The 26591-nt window shown below is 38.0% G+C and overlaps 2 protein-coding genes across 3 annotated transcripts; both read right to left on the bottom strand.

The window, feature by feature from the left end:
- Positions 1-1478: 1478 nt before the first annotated feature.
- Positions 1479-5586, bottom strand: LOC146162958 (uncharacterized). The gene is made up of 2 exons (XM_083382762.1): positions 5005-5586; positions 1479-4895 (listed from the first exon to the last, which is right to left on the bottom strand). Exons 1-2 carry the CDS (start codon positions 5584-5586, stop codon positions 1479-1481), a joined length of 3999 nt encoding a protein of 1332 aa, XP_083238888.1.
- A 10974-nt stretch (positions 5587-16560) lies between these two features.
- LOC146162957 (myc box-dependent-interacting protein 1-like) lies at positions 16561-26470 on the bottom strand. Of its 2 annotated transcripts, XM_083381509.1 has the most exons (9): positions 26417-26470; positions 25593-25673; positions 23951-24073; positions 22693-22854; positions 20686-20740; positions 20268-20362; positions 19414-19494; positions 19130-19248; positions 16561-16712 (listed from the first exon to the last, which is right to left on the bottom strand). In XM_083381509.1, exons 3-9 carry the CDS (start codon positions 24062-24064, stop codon positions 16697-16699), a joined length of 642 nt encoding a protein of 213 aa, XP_083237635.1. In that variant the 5' UTR covers positions 24065-24073; positions 25593-25673; positions 26417-26470; the 3' UTR covers positions 16561-16696. The 2 variants fall into 2 exon arrangements, with proteins under 2 accessions (XP_083237635.1, XP_083237636.1); XM_083381510.1 differs by lacking the exons at positions 23951-24073; positions 25593-25673; positions 26417-26470 and adding an exon at positions 23384-23742.
- Between the last annotated feature and the right edge of the window lie 121 nt (positions 26471-26591).

Raw genomic sequence — 26591 nt, 5'->3', positions numbered from 1 at the left:
TAACAAATTATTAAGAGTAAAATATTTATAAATTTTTGGGGGCCATGCCCCCTGAGGCTCAACCCTGGCTACGCCTATACCCCGTTTGCCCTTTATATTTTTAGGATGTTGTTGCTTTTAACTAGATGGCGATCATTTCTGACTTCGTATTACGTCACAATGCAGTTGAATTTGTTTTTTGGTTTCATTTTGTTTAATTTGCTTTGCTGCACTTTACTTTTTGTCCTATTTTGGTTTCTTGCCGTTACACCTTTACGTTTTTATTTTAGAATAAATACCCGGTGTCAAGTAATGATTAGAGCATGTCAAATTGAAGTCAAATCCTTGTCTATAAAGTAAACGTTAAACATTAAAACTGGTGAACTCGTGCGAATATGAGAAAAATCTCAAGTAAAAAATAACATAAACGCAACATACAGCAATTGAATTGTTTTATCTTTCAAAATTAAGATAAATTAGACGGGGTGCGGTTGTTGTATATTTTGTCAGGGGGTGTATTTTCAAGGTGTAGTGTTATTTTTTTTTATTTTTAAATTTTTATTTTTTTTTATTCGTTATGTTTCAATATTTTTTTAATTGACCTAATTGAAATTTTTTATATTCTTCGTTGTATAGTATGTTTAATAATATGGTATGGCAGAGTTTGGGGAATAAAGGCGCCGTGTAATATTTCACCTAAAAATCAAATATTCTCAATCCGACACTGCTTCCTAGTGGTTTTAGTGGGCCTACAATAGCTCTGAGAAAATTACTTTGGGCCGCGACAAAAAAATTTTGCCGACCACTGTTTTGATGCATTCATAACAATTTGCCGACCACTGCCTTAAACGATATCCCTTTTGTCGCAGACTAGATCGGGACACAATCCCCAAAGTAGCTGCTAAGGATAGGAATGACTTTACTTTCTCGAGCAAGACGTTTATTGGACAGAACGACAATCAGTACGGCAAATAACCATGCACACCAAGTGCTCGCATAAGGCTACAGCTTGTCTCTAACCAACGAGATTGCAAACTGTGCTCAAATGCGTCCGATTCTCTCGGTATCCACCCGACGAATAAATCATCAAAATGACACCACGCAATAACAAACGAAATCGACACAAAGATATCACGCAGCGCCGAGAAAACCGAGGCTGCGAAATTCACACAATGTCCTATTCCTGAGGGGAAACCGTGGCGACGGGTAGCCGACCCGGACGGCAGTTCCCGCGGCCTAACACATTAGTTATGCTTCAAAGGGTTACAATAATTAAATTTGTGACATTTACCCCCTCTTAAAGACAATCCTTGCGATTGGCTAATTTAACGAAACACAAATTTAAAGCAAAGAAAAGTAAAAATAAAGTACAATACACACTTTAACCCAAGTTAACTTCGCGATGGCACACAATAAAGTTACAACACAAATTCGAAAGAAAGAAAATTAACTGAACGAAATAAGGAAATGTTCATACACGACACAAGTACAACGTGAATTTAATCCAACCTACTCATATAATCGGCCCCAACGTTATCGGTTCCCTTTATACTTTCATATTTAATGCGATAACTCTGCAAGGCTATTGCCCAGCGCGTTACACGGTCATTAGCAAATTGTGCCGACGATAGGTAAACTAGTGGCTTATGGTCTGTTTGCAGGACAAATTCGGCCCCGTAAAGATATACTTTATGCCGTTTAATTGCCCACACGATTGCCAAGCACTCCTTTTCAATAGTGGAGTACGACCTTTCGGCATTATTCAGCTTTTTACTGGCGTAACTCACTGGAAAGAGCTCGCCATTGTGTGCTTGTAGCAGCACACACCCGATCCCTTTATTCGACGCATCCGTTCGTAGGACGAACGGCCGGTTGACGTCAGGTAGGTGCAAGATGGGCTTGTTCACCAAGCCAGAGCGTAGCTCGTTGTAAGCTTCTTCTTGTGCCGCGCCCCAAACGACCTTCATCGGTTGGCCTTTCCTGGTAAGATCCGTCAAAGGTGCGGCGATGGCCGCGTAGTTTGGAATAAAGTCGCGGTAGTATCCAGTTAGGCCAAGGAAGGATCGCACTTCCTGTTTGGTCTGTGGGCGACCAGCATCACGTATCTTTGCTACGCTGTCATCATTTAAACCGATGATACCATTTTTGATGTTATGGCCCAGAAAATTGACGCTGGACGTACCAATGACGCATTTCGACGGTTTAATAGTTACACTTGCCTCGCGCAGATGAGTAAACAGCTTCTCTAAAGCATCCAGGTGATCGCTCCACGAATCAGTGTGGACCAATATGTCGTCCACGTAGCTTTCTACATGTTTAAGTCCTTTAAGAAGCGTTCGCATGGCGCGCATGAATGTAGCCCCGGAGTTTACCATGCCAAATGGCATTTTAAGAAACTCGTAAGTCCCTCCGTTAGTGACAAAAGCGGTTTTGTGGACGTCTTCTTCGGCGACAGGTATTTGCCAGTACCCCTTTGTAAGATCCACTTTCGTAAAGTAGCTGCTCCTCGACAACTTCTGGAAAACCTCATCGGCTGTAGGCATCGGTTCAGGGTCAAAAATTGAAATTTTGTTCAGCTTGCGATAGTCGATGCAAATCCTGTTTGAGCCATCCTTTTTTTTTACTATCACCACCGGAGAAGCGTATGCAGATCGCGACCTCCGGATGACCCCGAGCCGTACCATGTCATCAATGTCCTTTTGTAATTGCCCTCTCATACTAAACGGGACGGTGTAGGGCTTTGAACGAATGGGTTCGTTGTCAGTCAGTTCAATGCGGTGCTTGATAAAATCAACATCTCCCGGCGCATCGCTGAAAATATCAGAGAACCTGTCGACGAGTGCCGCGATTTCCCGCTTTTCCCTCGCCGACAGTTTGTCGCCGAAGGCGACCTCCTGTGATGTTTCGCGGGGCTCTGACGCGACAAGCCCCGCCGATGCTTCAGCGACCAGTGGCTCTGTTTCTCTCATCACGTACTTTTTTAACATGTTGGCATGAAAAGTTCGATACTTCCCATTAACATCCAAAACATAGTCGTTAATTCCAATCTTGTCATTGACACGGAAGGGCCCTTTCCATTGTAGGAGTAGCTTATTATGGTCGGTTGGAAGCAGTATAAGGACTTGGTCGTCCTTTTCGAACTGTCGCGATTTAGCTTTCTTGTCGAAGTACTTCTTGTATCTGCCTTGACACCTTGTAAGCTCCTCTTTTGCCAATGCTATGGTAGTTTCCATCCGCTTCTTCAAGTCAATCACGTATTGGTAGCTGGTCTTCACTGCTGTTTCCGTCTCCGCATTTGTCCACATCTCGCTCAGGATGGTCATCGGTCCGCGAACTGTACGTCCAAACATCAGTTCAAACGGCGAAAATCCAGTAGAATCCTGCGGCACTTCTCTGCAGGCAAACAACAGCGCACTGATATACCTGTTCCATTGTTTGGGCTGGTCGCAACACAGCCTCTTTAGCATTTTCTTTAGCATCCCGTTGAACTTCTCCACCAATCCGTTGCACATCGGGTGATAGGGAGTTGTAGATAGATGCTTTATCATTAGCAGCCTCTCCACTTCTTTCATACAATCGGAAACGAACTGAGTTCCAAGATCACTTAGGACTTCGTCTGGTATACCAAGCCGACTGTACATGTCCACCAGCGCTTCAGCGACCGCCTCTGTTGTTATCGTCTTTAATGCCGTTGCTTCGGGATACCGTGTGGCGTAATCCACGAGCGTTAAAATATAGCGATGACCGTCTTCACTCGGCGGATGTATAGGTCCAATAAGGTCCACCGCAACCCTCTTGAAGGGAACGTCGATTACCGGTGGTTTCTGCAAAGGCACCCTGATAACGCTTCCTTTGTTAACTGTCCTCTGACACACGTCACAAGATCGACAGAACCGTTTAACCTCGCCTTGAATTCCTGGCCAGTGAAAGCTTCCAAGAATTTTGTCCAATGTCTTCTTTATTCCCATATGTCCCCCCATCATCGAATCATGGGCGACTTCCATGACCTTTTGCCGCAATCGATTTGGGACGACCAGCTGCTTCAGCCACTTCCCGTTGTTAACTTTGGGGTGTAGGTACATTCGGTACAGCAGCCCATCGATAGTCTTGTACTTTGTAACTTGCAGACCCCTTGCGATTTTCTTTGTGGCTTGCCAGAGTTCTTCTATTGATGTGTCATCGAGCTGAGCCTGTCGAAACCCAGGTTTATCTGAGATAGGCCACCTGTCGGCGTCCGGCACGGCTAGAGGTTTTCTCTTCTCAGGCTGTGCCTGTGACCTGGTCATAGCGTTGACTTCAGCGAATAATTTTTCCGGATTAGTTGATCCCTTTATGCCAGGCACGTTGCCTATAAACAAGTCGTGTGATGCATTCGGGAGAGAGAATGCTTCGGTCTTTCCAGAGAAGTATGGCGTGTCGATGTAGATTTGGGCCATCTCCGTCTCGACCAAGCGCCCGTTTGCCATCCTTACCTGACCCTGACGGCCGGTAATTTCATCGTCACGGACAAACTTTCTATCAACTAAGATCCCAGTGCACCCTGTGTCGCGCATCGCAGTGATAGGATGATCTCCCACGAATCCCTTCACGAGTGGTAACCCGTAACCACCTTCCGGCTCCACTTCTCCTTCGGTCTGCAATGCCGCGCTCGTCATCCGGAGTGGTCTCGCAGGAACAGAACGGGACCTACAATCTTTAGCAATGTGCCCTGTCTTGTCACATATGAAGCATCTCATAGGGAACCGTTGTTCCGGCCGTGGGCGCTGTCTCTCTTTTGGGTCTGCCCCTATTGGGTTTCTTGATGTACCCATTGTATCGGCCATTCCACACCCATGTGCTGACAAGAACTGCTCCGCCATTGTCGTCATGGCGTCGTTTGAATCTGGATGCTGCTCCTTAAGGTGAGTTGCAAGTTCCTTTGGGCAGGATTGTAAGAACTGTTCTTTCAGTGTGAGCTCATGCAACACGTTTTCGCAGTTCCTTAGATAACTTAGTCCATTTCGTGAGGTAGTTGTTGAGGCGTACCATAAATTGCTGGGCACTCTCGTCTTTTTCGGGTTTCGCATGACGAAATTTGTAACGATAACCCTCTTCTGTTAACTCGTACCTTTTAAATAGCGCAAGCTTTAACTGCTCGTAATCCACGGCGTCTTCATTAGAGAGTGCAGAATAAACGTCGAGTGCCTTGCCAGTGAGAAGGGTGCTAAGCGACATCGCCCACACTGATTGATCCCATTTGTTGTTTGTGGCGACCCTTTCGAAACGCAAAAGGTATGCATCCATTTCTTCTTTTCCATCGACGAACGTTGGCAGTTTTGGTGCTTTTGTAAAAGGAACAGCGCCGCTTGCTCCTTGCGATATGCGCGACCTGGACATCTCTGCATCCAGGCGTTTTACTTCCATTTCATGTTCTCTGATTTTCCGAGCTTCTTCGCGGTCTTTCTCAGCTTCTTCGGCTCGCCTTTTTTCGGCCGCTGCTTCGCGATCCAAGCGACGTTCTTCGCGTTCTGCGGCCTGCTGCTGCAGCTGCTGCTGATGCTGCACGAACTTCACCAGGTCATCACCTGTGAGTCCACTGCTCTTTCCTGCCTCGACTATCTTGTCCATTTCTACTACGTCTTGAAGAGGTCTCTAAGTCAAACCTTGTTTAAATTCCCGGACGAGCCCCCAATTGTCGCAGACTAGATCGGGACACAATCCCCAAAGTAGCTGCTAAGGATAGGAATGACTTTACTTTCTCGAGCAAGACGTTTATTGGACAGAACGATAATCAGTATACGGCAAATAACCATGCACACCAAGTGCTCGCATAAGGCTACAGCTTGTCTCTAACCAACGAGATTGCAAACTGTGCTCAAAATGCGTCCGATTCTCTCGGTATCCACCCGACGAATAATATCAAAACGACACCACGCAATAGCGAACGAAATCGGCACAAAGATATCACGCAGCGCCGAGAAAACCGAGGCTGCGAAATTCACACAATGTCCTATTCCTGAGGGGAAACCGTGGCGACGGGTAGCCGACCCGGACGGCAGTTCCCGCGGCCTAACACATTAGTTATGCTTCAAAGGGCTACAATAATTAAATTTGTGACACCTTTGTTGAGCTATTGTTTTAAAACAACAATGGAGTTATCGCTGCAGTAGCTGTTTCAGTTAATTACTAGTTTGTTCATAATTTTGAGTCAAACTTTATAGCAAAATTCCTTGGTTGACGGAAGCAGAAAGCGAAAGTAATTCCAAAGTAATGTGGCCTGTTCACAAAATAAAACTACAAAAATGTGATTTGGATGCTGTTGCGGGAAGTGTACATGTTGTGTGAAAGTGTACAAGCTGTGTGAAAGTTGAATGTGCGGATTGCCTTAAGCGCTGCAGTTTTTTTTGTTCTTGAAATGGATTTGAATAGCTACTTGCGGTCCATATAGCAAAAGTATATTAAAGAATGGGGTTAGGTCGTTTTACTTCATTTGAAATGTAATTTTTTTTCAATCAATTTTAATGTTCATGTGAGTTGTAAAAAATAAACAAATTTCTCTCTGCGCAGCTAAAAATGAGTTTTTTTACCGCAAACATCTCGATCTAAATAATTTTTCATAGCTGAGAAAATTTGTTACTTCAAAAAATGCATTGTTCGGTTAAACGTACGTGTGTGAACAATTTTTTGGGGGGTTCATGAAATCCCCTCATCGCTCAGAACTGACTAATGTACACCTAGTGAATAAACGGGTTGCCAGCAACCTTTCCGTTGATTCTCAATGAACTAAAAACGAAACGGTTTTCTTTTCGTGGTAGTCACTAAAACTTATAGTCGACGATATATATACAAGTGGTCCGTGGTTTAACCCGAATACACATATCTGGCCCGGCAGTATAAAAGGTTGCCCACCCCTGGTATAAACAATTAAAAAAACTTTTTCGCGCTTTGCGCAAAAACACTTAACTTAAGCTGCTTGTTTGCGCACTGTTGTTTTGACGTTTCCGGCCTTTTTATGCCCCTTAAATCAGTATATTGTTTATTAGAGATGATGTAAAAAACATGGCAACCCTAGTAAATAGTATTGCACGACAGATTTCGCTCTGTTATCATTTTATCGTCTTTATTGTATAATTTAGATCAGCGGTTCTCAACCAGTTGGCCATGGCTCACTGGTGGGCCTTAACAACATTTGAGGTTGGCCACAGACCAATTTAAAAAAGCAAGATTTAGTTTCATTTGTGTCACTATATTTAATTTTACAGGAATAATGGCTTGGGGAGGAATTAAAAAGGAATGTAAATTTATTGTTCAGCAGCAAGTATCTCACTAATGCACGGTTCAATAAATAATCTGTTTTTAAATATGTTCTGCTGTGTTTTGTTGTAAACCTATTTTACAGTTTTTTCTTTTAAAAAACTATTGGGCCACAGAATTTTTTTGCAACGTAAATGGGCCACGAAAGAAAAAAGGTTGAGAACCACTGATTTAAATGATTGCTTTTACCATTATAGTCAAAATATTTTGCGTAGTTTCAATAATTATATTTCCTTCTTAAAACTGTGAGATTTTAGTCTAGAATTCATTAAGACTATCTCTTACCGTATTGCCGTACGCATTTGTTTATTCAGATAAAAATTTAGATTGCGCATAAATTCAAGTTGACGTTATACATTCCGATGAACTGTTTATACTGCGAGAAATCTAAAGGCTTGTGGAAACATATAAAATTTTTTTTTTTTTTATCAAACAAAACAGTTTATTTAAAAATAAAACGGTTTTGCACTGAATGTATTAAGACTCATTTCATTTTCAAATTTTTGGACCAAAATCAGCAGATTTAAGAAGTCTATTTGTATTGTGACGTCATTTTATAACGTCATTTTGCCTACCGTGGTCCACGCGAGTCCCCAAAAACTTTTAGGGGTCCGCGGAAAAAAAGTTTAAGAACCCCTGGTTTAAACACTGCGACAGAATCTCTGTTTAAATAGGTACTTTTAAACTAAATACCGTTTTGTTTGGTAATTGCTTCTGTTTGCTAAAGCTGCGAGATTAGTGAGACCTAATACTGTAGCTGCTCTCACAAGGGCCGCATCCTACTTTAATTGTGAAAAAGTGTTTACTCGACCCAGCCCTCTTTAACCACGCAAAACCCGGGCATTGCCCGAATGCGCATGATATAACGCGCTTATTGCGAAAGGCTGCATATTATTGGGCAACGCCGGGTATTTCGTCTAGTAGTTGAATAAAATGACCGATTTTAAAAACATAAACCAACCTCCCAAACTGTCACTATGAAACCTTTTTTTGAAGCTAAATGGTTTAACATTAGTTTATTATATTCATTAAAGCTATTTAAAATCTAACTAATAAACCGAAAGAGTTAGTACAGACGCATTACAAGGTCGTATGTTATACAGGCATGATTAAAAACAATTTTGCCATTTTTCGGGAAAATATACAATGTGCGTATTGTGATAAGTTAATAAGATAAGTTCACTTTGTCAAATACCAGTGCTAGACAGATTTATGAGCAGGGTGACATGGAATTAAAAATCCAAAGCAGCAAAGATTTTTATTATTTTATAAGACAAAAACTTACTTGGTTTTGGTTTGGAGTATCGGCCATGTTATTCCTTGTGCTTGATTGGTTGATACAGTTTCTTTTACCAAATACAGTCTGTAAAATGAAACAAGATACCAAGTTAAATGACAGTATGGGTATATAGCCTACTGTGATATCTGTGATCTAGCCCTGTTGAACTAGCACTGCCCAACGATTGACATACACATAATATTATACCAGGTACAGAGGTACGCAGGCTCAGTGGGAGCAAGTCGTGAGACGATAATTATAGCAGCGTTGCCTGCTGGATCTTGTTCGTACATACAAATAGTGATTGTCAACCTTTAGCACACGGACCAATGTTACGCGAACAGCTTTCTGGCTGCAATCGAAGTTTTATAGAAATGAACGCAAGTGCATTGCGGCATTGCGGCAAGACGACCTATAATCTTAAATGTACGGCTAGCGCTGAAAAAATCTTTATTTGGCTTATTCAATCTAAGTAAACTTGAGTGAAAATGGTTTCTTTTGAAACCAGGTAGCTCGAAGTGACATTAAAAACACCACAGATTGGAGTGCGGCAGGAAAAGGTTGAGATCGACTGATTTAAGGTTTTGATGTTATAAACTAACCTGACATTCCTGTTCATATACCTACACAACATTACACATTTACCTCAGTACAGCAGTAAGGCGCTTGCACCAAGTCGCAGGCAACAACCAAACGCTAGCTCTTTGTTGAAGGCGGACTCCAAAGTATTTCCTTGTTCTAAAGGAAATTACGATAAGGCTCCATCCATTTAGTTTGCCCTCCAACCCCTTTACTCATTTCCTGTCTGTCAATCACGCGAGCTATTGTAAAGTTAAAAAAATCCTCAGCTTCAATTTCGTTTGCATAGAAATGCGTATTTTCATTGTTCTATAGTTAGTTTAGTTGCTTGACTGGCGCAATGATAATAACTCCATTAGACTTTTTTACTTGCATTTAGGAATGTCCGTAATTTGGTTTAGGATCGGCGCCGATACAACCCTAGTATCGGACGAGTATCAACGATACCACCATTTGGTATCGGGTATCGACTTTAATCCGATATTATCGGACATCCCTATGCTTGCAGCATGCCGAATTATTTCCCTAAAATTCGCGCTAAACTTGACACTAGTAATGACATAGGTGTTGCGTGAGATGCAGTTAATTTCTAACTTAAATGTTAATAAGTTGATTCACATTAAATTTGAAATACTGAAAGTCTGGGCAAACACTCACAATCACCTAACTTAAGTTATTGAATTATGTTTTTTAAGAAAAATATTAACCTAATTGTAAAGTATGATTACTTTTAATTCAATCAATATCTAACTTTTAAAATTTTTCTCACCAGAACAAACCACGAAAGATTGGAGTTTGTTGCGAAAGTCAAACCTAGGCTCAGAATCCAAACGAGGAAATATGTGTGTTTAATTGTGGTAGCAGCGCAGTTATCAGCAGCGCGGTTTTAAGTTCCATGAACGGAACTAGCGCTAAATTACAAGCAAGCCTTTCACCACCTGCAATACTAAACGAAGATCGTTTTTACCTGGTGTTATTATGCCACGATTGGCGCAACAATTGCGCCGAGCTGTGTGCCAAGTCAGCTAAATTACAAGCTGAGGTTGAGGGGAAATAAGTCGTGTCCATTGCACACTTAGAACGTGGTCTTAGAGTATGCTTAAAGAGCATAATTTTGCGTTAACTATCATTACTTAAAAATTTATACTTTAAAACGCGCACGACATTATACCTCCTTTTAAGAATCTGCTTCATTTAAACAAATGTCGATGTTACACCAACATCGGATATTAGCGCAGAGACCGAACAGCGAGAAACATACTGCGTATAACTTGACGTTTTTTAGCGACAAAAAAAGAAATAAGGTTTGACTTAGCTTTGTCAATTATCGAATACACACTTGCTAATCAGTCAACCTAAACCAGCGCTTCTCAACCAGTGGGGGGCATAAGAACATTTAAGGTGGGCCACAAACCAATTTAAAAAGCTAGATTTAGTTTCATTTGTGTCATTATATTTCATTTTAAAGGAATAATCGTTTGGGAGGAATTAAAAAGGAATGTAAATTTATTGTTCAGCCGCAAGTATCTCACTAATGCACGGTTGATTAAACAATCTGTTTTGAAATATGTTCTGCTGTGTTTTGTTCTAAACCTATTTTAAAGTTTTTTCTTTCATAAAAATTCTATTGGGCCACAGAATTTTTTTGCAAGGTAAATGGGCCACGAAAGAAAAAAGGTTGAGAACCACTGACCTAAACAAATAACGAAAGAGAAAAACTATCCAGCGTTTACGGTCGACCAAACTAAAGACGAAAACGGCGTTTTGCGTTTGATTTTGGATTCGAATTAGATTAAGACGCGTGACCCAATTACTTAAAAAGCACGCCGCTTCAAACAGTTTGTTAAACCATGACAAAAACGAACCAAAAACGATAATATCACTTACAAAAAGGGTGGTAAGAACTCCCGCCCCCACTGGATACGCCACTGGGGGCGATGGATAGTGTATATTATTTTTAACCTTCATAAGTAATACATATTACACTTACAAATAATACTAATAATCACATTTTGAAATTTCAGGGGGGTGGGGAATTCCCGAAAAAAAGGTTGAACTTTTAATGTGTTTCTTGAAAGGAAATATTACTCTGATGTAAACTGCATATGTCCATTACACAAAATGCGTTGTAAAACGAAGGTAAAAACGAACTGAAATTTATGCTTTGCTTGTTCCCAGGAGGCGGCGAAAGACTGTTAAGTCATCCAGTCAGTTGCCCCCTTGCCGTGATTCAATTCGTGTTAAGCATTTTTACAGGAAAACAAAGGCGAAAACATTGCAAAAATAATTATTTATTCGTAAAACCATAACGAACAAAAAATACAAAACAAAACATTTAAAAGCGTTCACACAGGCTGTGGGGTGTTACTCTGATTGTGAGGCATTAGATAAACCTTTTATTAGACACAAGATATGACATGATTTGAAACACATCACAATCATCACATGATTTGAAATTTTTATTTAGTGACACGTAGTGCAAACGTTTCGGCATAAGCGAATTTGTTATGACATTACAAAAATATGTTTGCATTATCTAAGCCTCTTACAAAGTTCTTATCCGTAACATTACTTTTTGGGTATATTCTGATTACCACATTTATCTTCCATAATCATTGGGTATAACATGAGGCCAGCAGTAGCAACGTAATATGCAATAGTGATAAAGAGCAACAGTATGATGGATTGTTTCATTTTGTCAAATCAGACAAAATTCAGGTAGACTTCGTACATTATGATGATTATTGTGGTGTAATTCATTTTTAACCAGTTAAAATAACTGATAAATATTATCTTTAACTTGGGCAACGCCGGGTGTTTCGTCTAGTAAATTATACTATGCAATTACTTTTGCAAACCACTTGCACATCTTGACCACCAATTACCAATTGTTTATAATGCGATGAAAATCACTCACCAACTGATAAATCATAGACTTGCTTCACAACATAAATGTAGGACAAGACCCACGCTAACATGTACAGTTTGCATGCTTTGCCACTGTCGCCTCTAGCGAACAACACCGGCTTGAGAGGCTGACAACTTGGCGAGCTCATAAGCATAACGTTAGCGCTGTCTGAAAAGCCACAGCGCAACAATTACCAGGAATTTGGAATCCAATTCGGCTCTTTGTCGCCTCTAGCGAACAACACCGGCTTGAGAGGCTGACAACTTCGCGAGCTCATTAGCATAACGTTAGCGCTGTCTGGAAAGCCACAGCGCAACAATTACGAGAATTTAGAATCTAATTCGGCTCTCTGTCGCCTCTAGCGAACAACGGCGGCTTGAGAGGCTGACAAATTGGCGAGCTCATTAGCATAACGTTAGCGCTGTCTGGAAAGCCACAGCGCAACAATTGCCAGGAATTTGGAATCCAATTCGGCTCTCTGTCGCCTCTAGCGAACAACGGCGGCTTGAGAGGCTGATAACTTGGCGAGCTCATTAGCATAACGTTAGCGCTGTCTGGAAAGCCACAGCGCAACAATTACGAGAATTTAGAATCCAATTCGGCTCTCTGTCGCCTCTAGCGAACAACGGCGGCTTGAGAGGCTGATAAATTGGCGAGCTCATTAGCATAACGTTAGCTTATTAACAGACCGCGAAGTTTAAAGCAGGGCTGCGGAGTCGGTTTAAAACAACCTGAGTCCGATGAAATAAAGTCGAGTCCCGCATCCTGCTCCACAGCCCTGATTTTAAGTCATACTTTGCACTAAATGTTCTTGGTGCAAAGGTTTAAACATTTATATTTGCACCCAACTTTCTAATAGTTATCGTCTCTCGTGTATTTTATGTAAACTACTTCAACCAGTGGTGATAGTAAGCCTGAAAAGCATACTGGAAAAATATAAGTTCGCTTTAAACATGCCGCAATCTCCTTGGATGCAATTAGATTAAGATCTCAGATGCAAATTTGCGCACGACATAAAACGATAAGCTCACTTTTGCGATCACGATCGCGGTCATTTAACGTCTGTCACTTGCCCAATTCATTTTGCAATCGAGCGAAGTTTTACCAAGACACTTTTACAAATCACATTGAACTGACAAACTCTCCTCAACCGCGAATTTTAAACTCGTTAGCATGTTGCGCAACAAAATTCTTAAGAATACGAACTTTATACTTAATCTCTTTCTTTGACATTTTTCGTATTTTCAAATTGCTTAACAAAGTGATCGAGCACCACACGAACGATCAAAATTAAAAGATCCAGTCGCACTCTTTATCAATTTAATTCTATCATCCTGTACGTCACGACTCTTACTTTTCACCATGTTTTTCGCACTATCTGTACGAGACACACCCTGAACATTCAACAAAGCACCACTGTTACTACCGCAACTGTCTGCACAAAACCCAGCGCCACTTGTTTTATCACATTGAACTGACAAACTCTCCTCAACCGCGAATTAATGTTTATTTAAGTTTTTGATACTTTTTTAATTTAGAAAATATAGGGCATTCTTATAGATGTGGTGAAATCTTTTTCTAAAATATTTAAGATAAATATGTTTAATTTGCCGTTACATTTTTGTGCTGACCCTGTGTGTTGGCTAGCTTTTGGTAAGAATAGTTTATATATATGCACCCCGGTTGAGAACCACAGCTTTACACACATGGAACAAAGTGAATAATCAATCACTCCATTTCTTACTCACTCCCACAAAGCGATCGCAGAAAGCGCGAAAAAAGTGCCTTTATTTTGTTAAATAGACAAAATTTTAATTTAGGAGACGCGACGCATTGGATAAAAATACACATTTCTCGATATAATGTCCTATATACATATTACTTTGGCATATTTTTTGCGTACTTTATCTTGTTTGAAAAGTGTTACTAAAACTACAATGGCCTGAGGAAAACAGTCGGAGTCGGAACCGACAATAACTTTACCAAATTTTTGTTCGAAAAAAATGAAAATATACCCAAAATAAGTAGACCATTAACACCTAATGACTTCACGCCAATACCTGTTACCTCTATTTTTGAAAAAGTAATGCACCATCAACTTCTTAATTTTTTGCAAAACATGAAACTATCGGTAAACATCAACACGGATTTAAAAAATATCACTCAACCTCACTTGCCGCAACAGAATTATATGAAAACCTATTTAATTAACCAAGAAAACCACAGATATAGCTGTGTAGTTTTCCTTGATTTAGCCAAGGCCTTTGATGCCATAGCCCAGTGCTTCTTAAACTTTTTTAGTTTCGTTCACCCCTAGCATCTATCTCCAGATTTCATTCACCCTTGTCTCATGGTATGATAAAACTGACTTGCACCCCTACGAAAAGCAATTCGGAATTTGTAATTAATATCACTGAGACAACTTGAAAATAGACAAGTTTGTTGTTGGTCGCGCGGAGCTCGAAAAAAATTGGATTTAATTGGTTGAATTGGCGCTAAACTGTAAAATCAGGAGGCTTTTCGCAAAACATTTCGTCCCTCTGTTGCTAGCCTGTTATCCAATTATATAAAATATAGATTAAAAATAGTTTGAACGGGGGATGACTTTTATCGTTTATCTATAAGTTAGAAAAATTATAATCAAATAGGGCCGTTACCTTCGATGATATGAAAACATGCAATGGAACTCAAAGAGACATTGTCAAATTTTTTTTGGCAGCTTTAATGTTAAAGTTGGCAAAAACAGAGTTTGTACAGCGCTGTAGGAGTGGTGTACAACCAAAACGAAAACGATACCATTAGAATCATAGCAAAAAAATTAAATATTAACTTAGAGCTCGCCTCCCCCCTACGAATTGCTTGGAGCCCCCCTAGAAACCTTTGTTAAACCAGCAATTCAGCATCTTTCATGGCCTAAGTATTTTTTGGAAATAAATGCAACGCCTCGCCTGAAAGTCTTGCTATAAGTATTAGCAACTAACTCGAAATGCGAAAAAGGGGACATTTGGACATTTTTTTTCGGAGGACCATTCAGTTTTCTTAAGAAAGGGGGACAAATCCTCCTAAGAGAACATATGGTAGGCCTAACTTATACACTCAGTGCAAACCAACTCAAGTATTACAATAAGCAAAAAAACACCAAAGAACAACAGGTTTTAGTCGATTTACTTCAGAAAGTTGTTTACTAGTGACTATAGGATGCTCCTGAACTTTCGTTCACCCTTATTCACCCCTGCAAAAATTTTATTCACCCTGGGGTGAGTCATTCACCACTTTAAGAAACACTACCATAGACAACCAAATATTACTTAAAAAAACAAATCTTTATGGTATCAGAGGCCCACCCTTGAAACTAATAGAAACTTTTTTAAGTCAGAGAAAGCATAGTAAAAAAATCCGTCGATGCCTGTATGCGGTGTCCCACAAGGTCGTATATTAGCACCTCTCCTCTTTCAAATCTACATCAATGACTTACCAATAAACTCAAATATAAATTGTAGTTTATACGCAGATGATACTGTTATTTATATCTCCCATAATGACATAAAAAAATACAACAAATAGGCCTAATTAAATAAATATAGAAAAAATTGAGCACTGGTTTCGGGCTGACAAACTATCAGTTAATTATTCTAAAACACATTACTTGGTAACCAATTCAAATTTCAGTATTAAACTAAGGGTGAACAAACTGAAACAGGTAAATCCAGCGAAATAATAGGCCTCAACATAGATGATAAATTGTCATTCAAACTTCATATTAAAATGATTGAACAAAAGTTTCGATGAGATACAAAGATGCCTTTCAACTAAAACCATTTTATCAAAATGGAACATACTAGAAACCCAATAAAAAAACTAAAATTACGCACAATAGGTAAATAATACAAGGCGTGGCGTGTTGCCCCACCCCCTGGAACCGCCCCTGCCCCTCAGTTCACTTCCATCAACAGGAAAGCTGATAAATGTTTCGCATCACGGAGGGACGATTGTTGGTCGCTCGAAGCAATCTAAGATCAGTCGAACTTCAGTTGTAAAAATCCACTCTGTTCTCCTGCAAAACACAAGATGAAAATTTAAAAGCTGATGAACGTGTTTTCAACTGAAAGAAGAATTCCAACCCGTCACATCTGTGTACAACAATTGTAATCTAGCCCATCTGATGTTGTTATATTTACATCGGGGGTAAATTAAAGAAGTGTTGTTAAACTGGGTCCGTAGGTGAGTTGAGACCCAACCAGTCACATCTGCCCCCCACAGTTTATCAAGAGTTTCCATAATAATAACAACTGTTTTGTAACTGACCTTATATTAGAGCAAACATATTGCAAACCAAAACCTATTGATGCATGGTTAGAGAATGAAAATTGAACAATAGGTAAGAAGAGGCACTTTGCATAATAACATCCATTATGTAATGTATACGGAGCTAAATAATGTACATATGTAATGAGTGATGTTACTTTTCACAACTTACATTAGGTGACAATCGAAAAATAATTTAAAGTTCACCTCGGAAAGTTCGTTGTAGAAAGCTTTCTCAGCAGTTGCGATGTTCGTAACAATGTTGGCGCACAGGACGACCCGCGAGTCGAAAAGGTCGGGCAGTTCCTCATGAAGTTGTGAGTTCAGCGTCTCATAAGTATCATGGGCCTCTGTCACGTGATCCTGGGCCTATCACGTGAATATCATGTTCAAAAGATAATCCGCAATAAAACATAAAGTATATGCGGAATACAAGTTTATTCAAAATCTATATTTTTAATAGTTTTATTTTGACGACCACTCAAAAGTTTTGAGATCTCCATTTTGTTCAAATATGTAAAAATACGCATAGTTGCTGAACGTTTGTTGATTGTTGGCATTTTATAAAACAAATGTAGAAATAAACTTTAAAAGGCCTACTTACAAAGGCAAACTGCTAGTTCTGTGCTGCAAATACATAAGTAGGGATGTTCAAAGTAGAATCCCAAGGTATTCTAGAATAATAGGTTTCGAATCCAGAATAGCGAATCCTAGTATATTTTTATTAAATTATTTAACCTCGATTTTGTTTGGGGAAGGGATTAATCTTAATCTACCCTACAGGGCCCACAATCACAGCAATAAATCGCCCAAACAATTTTCTAACATGTGTACATTATAATAAAAAAACTCTCTCATATGTTTAACATTCTTAACAACTGTCATCTGAAGCCGTTCTGTAAACTGGAATATGTCAACTGTCCAGGTTGTGTCCAAAACTTATATTTTTGCCAATAGTGAGCAAATGCAACACTGCACATAGAAGTCTTGAGCAATTCGGTCCTGTTTTTGAAAGCATTGTTAAGTCTTATTGCTTCTTTTTTGACTAACATGATCTGTTATACAGTCAAATGATGTACTGCAAAGAATACAAAGTTATTATTGACATAACGAATTCTTGACAATAACGTTGTGCATAACTGCATAACTTCCCTGAATATTGGCCTAAAGTTGACCTTAAGTAACCCCATAGCGCATTTTGTGGACGGCCAGCACGTTTTGCAACGCTATGTTACTTTTGCAACTTAACGCATTTAGGGAAATTGCGAACTCCACACCAGACATTACACGCTAGTCGCTCGCCCAATAACGCTTGATTGACACTTAATTATTAGACGAACGTTATCGCGAGACGCGGTAATTGGTCGCCCGAAAAAACGCTGACACTGCACTACGAGGTTACATTTAAAGCAAGCACCATAAATTGGTCGCCGCAGCGACAGGCCAAATTACCACACGCGTTTGTGCAATTAGGCGCAACAATCGGCGGTAAAACATTAAATTATATCGGTTCCAATTACCCGAAATAAACGGCAGAATTGGATTCGAATCTCATCTGGATTCGAATCCAAGGATTCGATATTCTACTTTGAACATCCCTATAACATAAGTAGGCCATAAGTTAAGACCAACTCAGTACAACCTAATATTTAAATGCAACGCCTTGAAAAACAACTTTTTTTAAGTACACAGTAAATATATGTGAAATTAAATCTATTGTCAAAATGGCTCTATATGTTCAATGAAACAGATGTACACACATATGTTTCATCGAATAAATGATATGGTACTGTGGATCCCCTTCAATTGAAGTTGCTTGTACCAACAGATTGAGCAAGCATTGGCGGATGGTTGTTTCTCGACTCGCTCCCCTCTGAGCCTGCATAGCTCAGTTGGTAGAGCGACGGTCCCGGCTTGACCGAGGTGGTAAGTTCGAACCTCACCACAGACTAGTTTTACGAACAGGATGCAGCAGGCAACGGTGCTATGGTTGTTTCTCGACTCGTTCCCCTCTGAGCCTGCATAGCTCAGTTGGTAGAGCGACGGTCCCGGCTTGACCGGAGGTCGTGAGTTCGAACCTCACCACAGACTAGCTTTACAAACAGGATGCAGCAGACAACGGTGATATGGTTGTTTCTCGACTCGTTACCCTCTGAGCCTGCATAGCTCAGTTGGTAGAGCGACGGTCCCGGTATGACCGGAGGTCGTTAGTTCGAACCTCACTGTTGTTTTTCTAGTCTGCCCTGCTTGCATCATTGATCGACAGATTCGGTGAAGAGTCTGCAATGGCTTTCAGTGTACTGGCTCTTTATGTGTTATACTTGTTGAACAAACATTTAATCTTTGGTGCATAATGGCTTAAGGTTGTAGATAGACGGAAAATAAAAGTAGGTTGCATTTTGAAAATTCCAATGAATCTTTAAGGTAATGGTTTGAAGTTGAAGTTAGATTTAATAGACATATCAAAGTCCATACATAAGTTTCGAACAAAATTTTAAAATAATAGTTGGAGGTTCTAGTTGGACGTAGAATGTCGAAGAAAGGTAGAATTTTGAACGTTTCGAATAAAACTTAAGACAATGGCTGGAGGTTGTAGTTAGACATAGTAAGAATACCAAAGCCCAAACAGAAGTAGGTAGCATTTTAAAATAACAAAAATAATGCTCCCTATTTATGCATGGGCTTAAAATTCATTCTTGTATAACAAATATTAACAAAATATGCCTAAAAAATTGTCGGCCCATATAATGTGACAACTAGTGGTCATTGTCACATAGAAATCTCACCCTAGATAATTTTGTTTCCTCCATTTTTTTGCTCCCTGTAAACTTGCGAGATTTCGTCGTGCCGCAAAATCCACCAACTTCCGACCTCGCTTGTTCACTTTGACCTTCATCTCATTGCACTAAAAAAAATAAACTTTGAAAACAACTATTCAGTTTATTGCAGGGGCCTTCAACTTTTATATTACCACAAAATTTTGTATCTCAAATGCGATCCCAATTCTTATTCGGCCATTTGATAAAAGTTTTGTAACACGTCGTTTCTGAAACACTCAATTTATTCGAACCTGAGTGAGATGATCTTGTAGGACAGATATAACCTCTGTGTTCAGTCGGGCGTGAAGGTCACTGTGCAGAAGATTCGTCGTCTGTAAAAAATAAAAGTTAAATTGGGTTGGAAGTATGGTGTTGGATATTAAGTGACCAAAGCTGTTATCCGATAACAGTTTAATTAAAAAATCCATGATTTGTGGCAAATATATCGAAAATAAAAAGTTAATAACTAAAGCTATGTAAAGTAAAAATAACGCCAATTAGAGCAAAATACAAAGTTATCTTTAAACGTTATAATTTCATAGACTTTGTATAACATTTATATAATGTCATTTGCTATCAGATCAGGTCACAAAACTTTCTATCCAAAATAACAGGCGTCAAGATAAAATGTTGAGTATTAGAAATGCCTAATTAAAAGCAATGTGCAAATTTTTGATTAGCTTGTCAAATTGTTTCGAAACACAAAACGATGTTTGCTATTAAAGGTATATTGCAAACTTTATTTAAATCATAGTTGCAGGTGCCATTGCAACAATATAAATGTGCAATCTGTTCAGTTTTGTAAATAAACCACTTAACAATGCAAAAAACCGACCTACAATTAATACAATCTGCCTTTAACGACGCAGTGACAATAGCGTTTTTAATCAAATTTATCGCGGTTCTGTATGATCCAAACTTCTGTACTTATACTTCATTGCATTATATTACTTTAAGAAGCTTGAAACAAGAAATGGTAAAAAAAGTTTTTAAAATATATTTGTGAATTTTAGGAAAAATAAAAAAAGTTCGCCCAGGTTAAGTGGATTGTGGCACAAGCTGGCATCTGATCAGTATTTCAACTTTAATTTCAATAAATATTTACTTTTGAGAGTGTTGCGACCAAATCTTTTCCCATCCAACCGTCTTCGTAAACCTCTCCTAACGATGCATAGAAATCATTGGCTGCCGACTGCATTGCTAAAAGTTTAAAAAAGTAAGCAACCTGAAAAAGCTAAAACACTTTTGGTTTTAAAGAATCTCATGCAAACAACTTAATTTTTTTTTTTCAAACAATATATTTTTACAGAAACTGATAATGCTTGTTGTTATGCGACGGAATATATATTTTTGTCAATTTTGAGAAACAATTTAGGCTTTGCATATGTTTTTAAAATCAACAGTTTAAATATTTAGCTTTATAAAGCAAAAAAAGAAAATGTAACAACTTTAATTCTCAAAATATCTTGTTAAAAAAATCAAAACTAATGAATAAGTAGAAATTTCAAAAATATGAACTTTACCGATTATGGATTGCAGGTATCTTTTCATATCTTGCTGGAACTTTGTAAACTGAACCTGAAAAATCAAGTAAATATTTAGAAAAAGTGATTTTTCAACCCATGGGCAGCGAACTAAAACTTTGTCGCCATTTGATCTGGTCGGGTAAAGACTAAAGTAATTCACATGCTTAGATTTATTGAGGTTGCTTCAAGCAAGATTTCTACAAAATTTAAAAAATTTGGGGAAATCATGAGTGAATTGAGGAAGCAATACAAAGACATCTGACTTGTTAATACTAATTTGTTATGTTTTTCCCTTAAAAATGTTCAGCGGGTAGAATTAGGTCGGCAAAGCTTTGCTAGTATAGCTCAGTGTTTGGGACGCTGTGAGAAAAGTTAAGAAACACTAATATTCTAAGAATACAGTTAAAGTGTGAAAATTTATATTGAAGGTTTTTTGAAACATTTTTACCCAAGGGAGTCTTAAACTGCTTGCAATTTTTTACAAGGGATTCATTTTTGCATATCTGAGTACTGTTAGATCAATTGAGGCCAAAATAAATAAAAAACATGATGAAAAATACAGGTTTTCAACTAATTTTTCGATTTGCCTGCAGACCTGGTAACATTCCATGGAGCAACAAGTGTTGTTTTAATTACTTTTGACTGATAAATTACAAGCCAGAGAACACCCATTTCATTAAAAGCAATCACTCTAGTGATTCTTTAAATGTTACATACTTGTTTAAAACATGATGAGGTCTTATGTTTTCAAAAAACAAACAGGATTGAAACAGTTTTATAATGAATGCTTTCAATAATCTTTGTTAATATTCACTGTGTGGCAGTGAATCAACAAATAATTCAAACTGCTAACACTAGCCTTTGGAACAATACATTTCATACAATACATTAGGTTTCATTGAAATGAATTTGGCTAATTATGTAAAGAAAGCTTAACTGTTGACAAAACACTTCAAACATAATCAATTCTTTACCAAAACACTAAAATCTAGACTTTAAAAGCATTAATATTAATAAACAAGCATTAATGCAATACAGCTAGAAGCATTTAATTTACAAAAACAAAGATAACAACAATTTAACTAATATATATCAAACTGTTGAAGCCACTGTAATAGCACTAGCATAATTCAGCAAAGATAATGTCATAACAAGGTGTGGGTTATTTATTAATGCCTTTGCTGGTTTTTAGTTTTATATTTTAGTGTTTATGAAAATTATAAATGTTGCCTTGGTGTCCTTCAGATATGTTGAAATTTTTATTCAATTAAGCTCGTTGAATATGTATTTGAGTTTATTAACCTTTTGGTTAAGTTTTATTTTGCATTACATTAAGTTTGAATTTTTGAAAGCAAGAACACTCATTTTAAATTCTTATGTTTTTTAACAAATTATAAAAAACAGATTACAAACTATCCACGAAAAGCTACAAGAAATGGAGATTGAAGTGGCAACAGGTTTTGGATGACGACTTAATTAACCGAATCTCACTTTCGAACAACAACAACAGTTTGAAACATGAGCTGCTGACAATACACACCACTGTGACATCATAATAGTAACACTTGAGAACACTTCAATAATAGCTAGAGTGAAAAGTAAGGGACTTAATAGACTGCTTTTCTAGCAAATACGTTTCAGTGTTTTTAATTTCCTTTACTACATTTTATTCGTTTTATCTTCACTTTATTTCCACAGTTAATGATGGCATGAGTTATTGCTAAAAGTTGGAAAATATAGAATCTGTTGATTGCATTGAATGTTATGACATTTAAGTTGTAATAGAAACTACTATCTCTTGCAATATACTGTTTTTAAAATTCTAAACTCTTTTCAACATTTTTCCAGTAGATTAGAATTCCCAATCTAGAAATTACCTTTGTATTACATAAATATATTTTTATTGGAAAAAGTTTGATAATGTTTACTACAAAATCAAATATTACAGCCTAATCCATATATTAGGCTTTTTAAACAAGAACAAATCAAATCACATAAGTTCACCTCGGAAAGTTCGTTGTAGAAAGCTTTCTCAGCAGTTGCGATGTTCGTAACAATGTCGGCGCACAGGGCGACCCGCGAGTCGAAAAGGTCGGGCAGTTCTTCGTGAAGTTGTGAGTTCAGCGTCTCATAAGTATCATGAGCCTCTGTCACGTGATCCTGGGCCTATCACGTGAATATCATGTTCAAAAGATAATCCGCAATAAAACATAAAGTATATGCGGAATGCAAGTTTATTCAAAATCTACTTTTTAAACAGTTTTATTTTGGTTACCTTTTGAAGATCTCCATTATGTCCAAATATGTAAAAATAAGCATAGTTGCTAAAATTAAAAATTGTTGATTGTTGGCATTTTATAAAACAAGTGTAGAAATAAACTTTAAAAGGCCTACTTACAAAGGCAAACTGCTAGCTCTGTGCTGCAAGTACATAAGTAGGCCATAAGTTAAGACCAACTCAGTACAACCTAATATTTAAATGCAACGCCTTGAAAAACAACTTTTTTTAAGTACACAGTAAATATATGTGAAATTAAATCTATTGTCAAAATGGCTCTATATGTTCAATGAAACAGATGTACACACATATGTTTCATTGAATAAATGATATGATACTGTGGATCCCCTTCTATGAGGTTGCTTGTACTAACAAATTGAGCAAGCATTGGCGTATGGTTGTTTCTCGACTCGTTACCTTCTGTTTCTGCATAGCTCAGTTGGTAGAGCGACGGTCCCGGTATGACCGGAGGTCGTTAGTTCGAACCTCACTGTTGTTTTTCTAGTCTGCCCTGCTTGCATCATTGATCGACAGATTCGGTGAAGAGTCTGCAATGGCTTTCAGTGTACTGGCTCTTTATGTGTTATACTTGTTAAACAAACATTTAATCTTTGGTGCATAATGGCTTAAGGTTGTAGATAGACGGAAAATAAAAGTAGGCTGCATTTTGAAAATTCCAATGAATCTTTAAGGTAATGGTTTGAAGTTGAAGTTAGATTTAATAGGCATATCAAAGTCCATACAGAAGTTTCGAACAAAATTTTAACATAAGGAGGTTGTAGTTGGACGTAGAATGAATATCAAAGTCCATATCGAAGAAGGTAGAATTTTGTGAACGTTTTGAATATATCTTAAGATAATAGTTGGAGGTTGTAGTTAGACATAGTAAGAATATCAAAGTCCATACAGAAGTATAGGTAGCATTTTAAAGTAACAAAAATAATGCTCCCTATTTATGCATGGGCTTTCACATAGAAATCTCACCCTAGATAATTTTGTTTCCTCGAGTTTTTTTGCTCCCTGTAAGCTTGCGAGATTTCGTCGTGCCGCGTCAAAATCCACCAACTTCCGACCTCGCTTGTTCACTTTGACCTTCATCTCATTGCACTAAAAATATAAACTTTGAAAACAACTATTCAGTTTATTGCAGGTGCCTTCAACTTTTTTCCGCAGACCTCTCAAAAAATTATTTTGCTTTGCGTGGATCACTTTAGGAAAGAAATGTTTAGACATGACGTCACAAACTTACGACACAAATAAACTTTAGAAGTCTGCTATTTTCAGACAAAAAAATGTGAAAGTGAAATAAAGTATTAATAGATTCAGTGCAAAAATGTTTTATTGTTAATTGAAGTCCTTTCTTTAAAAAATGTTGATGTAATGCAAACTAACATTCCAATTAGGTCTTGGACCCCCTAAAACTAGCTCCGTACTCCCAAGGGGCGCATGGACCCCAGTTTAGGAACCCCTGGTTTATTGCAACAAATTGATGCCAGCAAGTTCAGGCTTGTTTTATCCCAGAATCGCTTTAGTTCATCACAGTTGCGTAAAATCTTGTCAAGATATAATGCGATTTGTCGTTAAACAGTGCCACGTGATTTAGAATTATCCAAATGCGACTATTAACAATGATAGTTTGCAAGGGTCAATAACGTTGTCAAACTTGGTGAAGCCTCGCAACCACTTTTAAATTCAATTTCCCAAAACTTATATGATCTGGGCGGACTCCGGCCATAAGCTCGAAATAAGAACAACATCAGGCCTTATTTCGATGAATTTAGGACTTTTTATCGATCAGTTTTATTTCTTATTCCGACAAGTTTAGATCTTATTCTGTCGCTCATTATACCGGGTTTGGCTTTATTATGTTGTTGGTCTTAATACTATGGTTTTATAGATTTTTCTGCTTTAGGTCTAATTGCATTTTAGGTCTTATTGTGTGTTTCCATTTGGGCATATCCTTTCTTTAGTTTTAATGTTTGTAAACCATTTTGACAGGTAAGTGGCTTGTACTGATTTCAATTTTAGTGTGAAGATTAGAAATAAAACATCATTGATTAAACGTTTTTAAAAACAACTGAGAATAAATATATTTTAAGAGCTTCGACATCAATTTTAAGTTATTGCGATTGCATTTATTTAATATAAGCCTATAAAAGAGGGGCAATATTTTGTCCCACATTTTCTAAATTTATTTCCTGATGAATTATAGTTCCACAAAATTTTGTATCTCGCTGCGATCGTCAATTCTTATCAGGCCATTTGTAATAAAAGCATCATGAGGGCAACTGTTTTACTTCATTGTTTAAATTTTTCTAAAATAACCAGGGTCTTGCTTTTCTTTGGCATTTTTATAGTTGTTTGTCTTTTTGAAATGACAAAAATCTAGAAGCATTTTCAAGAGTTTTGCACAAACCCGAAAAAATAACGGCAGTCAGTAAAACATCTAAAACATTTTGTCCACTCAGCCAAGGCCCTAGTAATGCAGTACTTCATGTTGTTTAAATCAATGTTTTTCGAATAGGTTGACACGGTAAGGGGCAAATCAAATGTTTTTTCGAAATAAATTTTTTTGGTCAATAAGTAATCGCCCTAATCATGTGTAAAACACTCAATTTATTCAAACCTGAGTAAGATGATCTTGAAGGACAGATATGACCTCTGTGTTCAGTCAGGCATGAAGGTCACTGTGCAGAAGATTCGTCGTCTGAAAAATAAAAATATTAAATTGGGTTGGAAGTATGATGTCCATACCTCATCCCGATAACAGTTTGATTAAAAATTTCAGCCAGCATTTGTGATTGAATGCAGCAATGATACAGGGTGCGGCAGAAAAACCTACCATATTTTAAATTGTCACTGTACCAAAGCTGTAGCAGTCTGACAGGAGGTTGAATTGAAACTTTGCAGCAAATGACTTACCATTTGTGTTTCAGATGTTAGTTTTTATAAGTAAATGATGTTTTGTGCAAATTTTTAAAATTTTGTATCTGTATGTAAAATGGCCTGGACTGGCGAACACTGTGCATTTATTGTGGAAGATTTCGTTAAAAATGGGGAATCTGTGACTCGAGGGCGCCATCTACACAATGTAATCTTTAAAACATAAATACATCAAATGGTAACCTTGTGACTTTGAGATGAGACAATAAATGGTTTGATTGCTTATAAATTTTGTCTCTTTTTCATAGTTTGAAATGCGGTAGGTTTTTCTGCCGCACCCTTCGCCAGTCCAGGCCATTTTACAAACAGATACGAAATTTAAAAAATTTACACAATACATTACAGGTATCTGTACGAACCAAAGGTACATACTTCATTGCATTACCTCACCAAAAGTGTAAAGAAATGTGTTGAAAAAGGTTTGCCCAGGTTAAGTGGATTGTGGCACAAGCTGGCATCTGATCAGTATTTCATTCTACTCACAACTTTATTTCAATTAACACTTACTTTTGAGAGTGTTGCGACCATATCTTTTCCCATCCAACCGTCTTCGTAAACATCTCCCAGCGATGCATAGAAATCATTGGCTGCCGACTGCATTGCTAAAAGTTAAAAAAAAGTAAGCAACCTAAAAAAGCTAAAACACTTTTGGTTTTAAAGAATCTCATGCAAACAATTTAAT

Source organism: Ascidiella aspersa, chromosome 2, assembly GCF_963924565.1.
Source record: "Ascidiella aspersa chromosome 2, kaAscAspe10.2, whole genome shotgun sequence".
NCBI classification, from domain to species: domain Eukaryota; kingdom Metazoa; phylum Chordata; class Ascidiacea; order Phlebobranchia; family Ascidiidae; genus Ascidiella; species Ascidiella aspersa.
The sequence above is the reverse complement of the archived record's forward strand: the minus strand, read 5'-3'. Positions and strand labels throughout refer to the sequence as shown.

Bases quoted from the DNA above. Each gene is read 5' to 3' on its own strand.
- LOC146162958 (XM_083382762.1), bottom strand. From the start codon at position 5,586: ATGGACAAGATAGTCGAGGCAGGAAAGAGCAGTGGACTCACAGGTGAT. The intron at 4,896-5,004 runs GTACGCCTCAAC...TCCTGCCCAAAG, and splicing joins AGAGTGCCCAGCAATTTATG to GAACTTGCAACTCACCTTAA.
- LOC146162957 (XM_083381509.1), bottom strand. From the start codon at position 24,064: ATGAAGGTCAAAGTGAACAAGCGAGGTCGGAAGTTGGTGGATTTTGAC. The intron at 20,363-20,685 runs GTAAAGTTCATA...TTAAACTTTTAG, and splicing joins ATACCTGCAATCCATAATCG to CAATGCAGTCGGCAGCCAAT. The intron at 19,495-20,267 runs GTAAATATTTAT...TATTTTTTACAG, and splicing joins TGGTCGCAACACTCTCAAAA to ACGACGAATCTTCTGCACAG.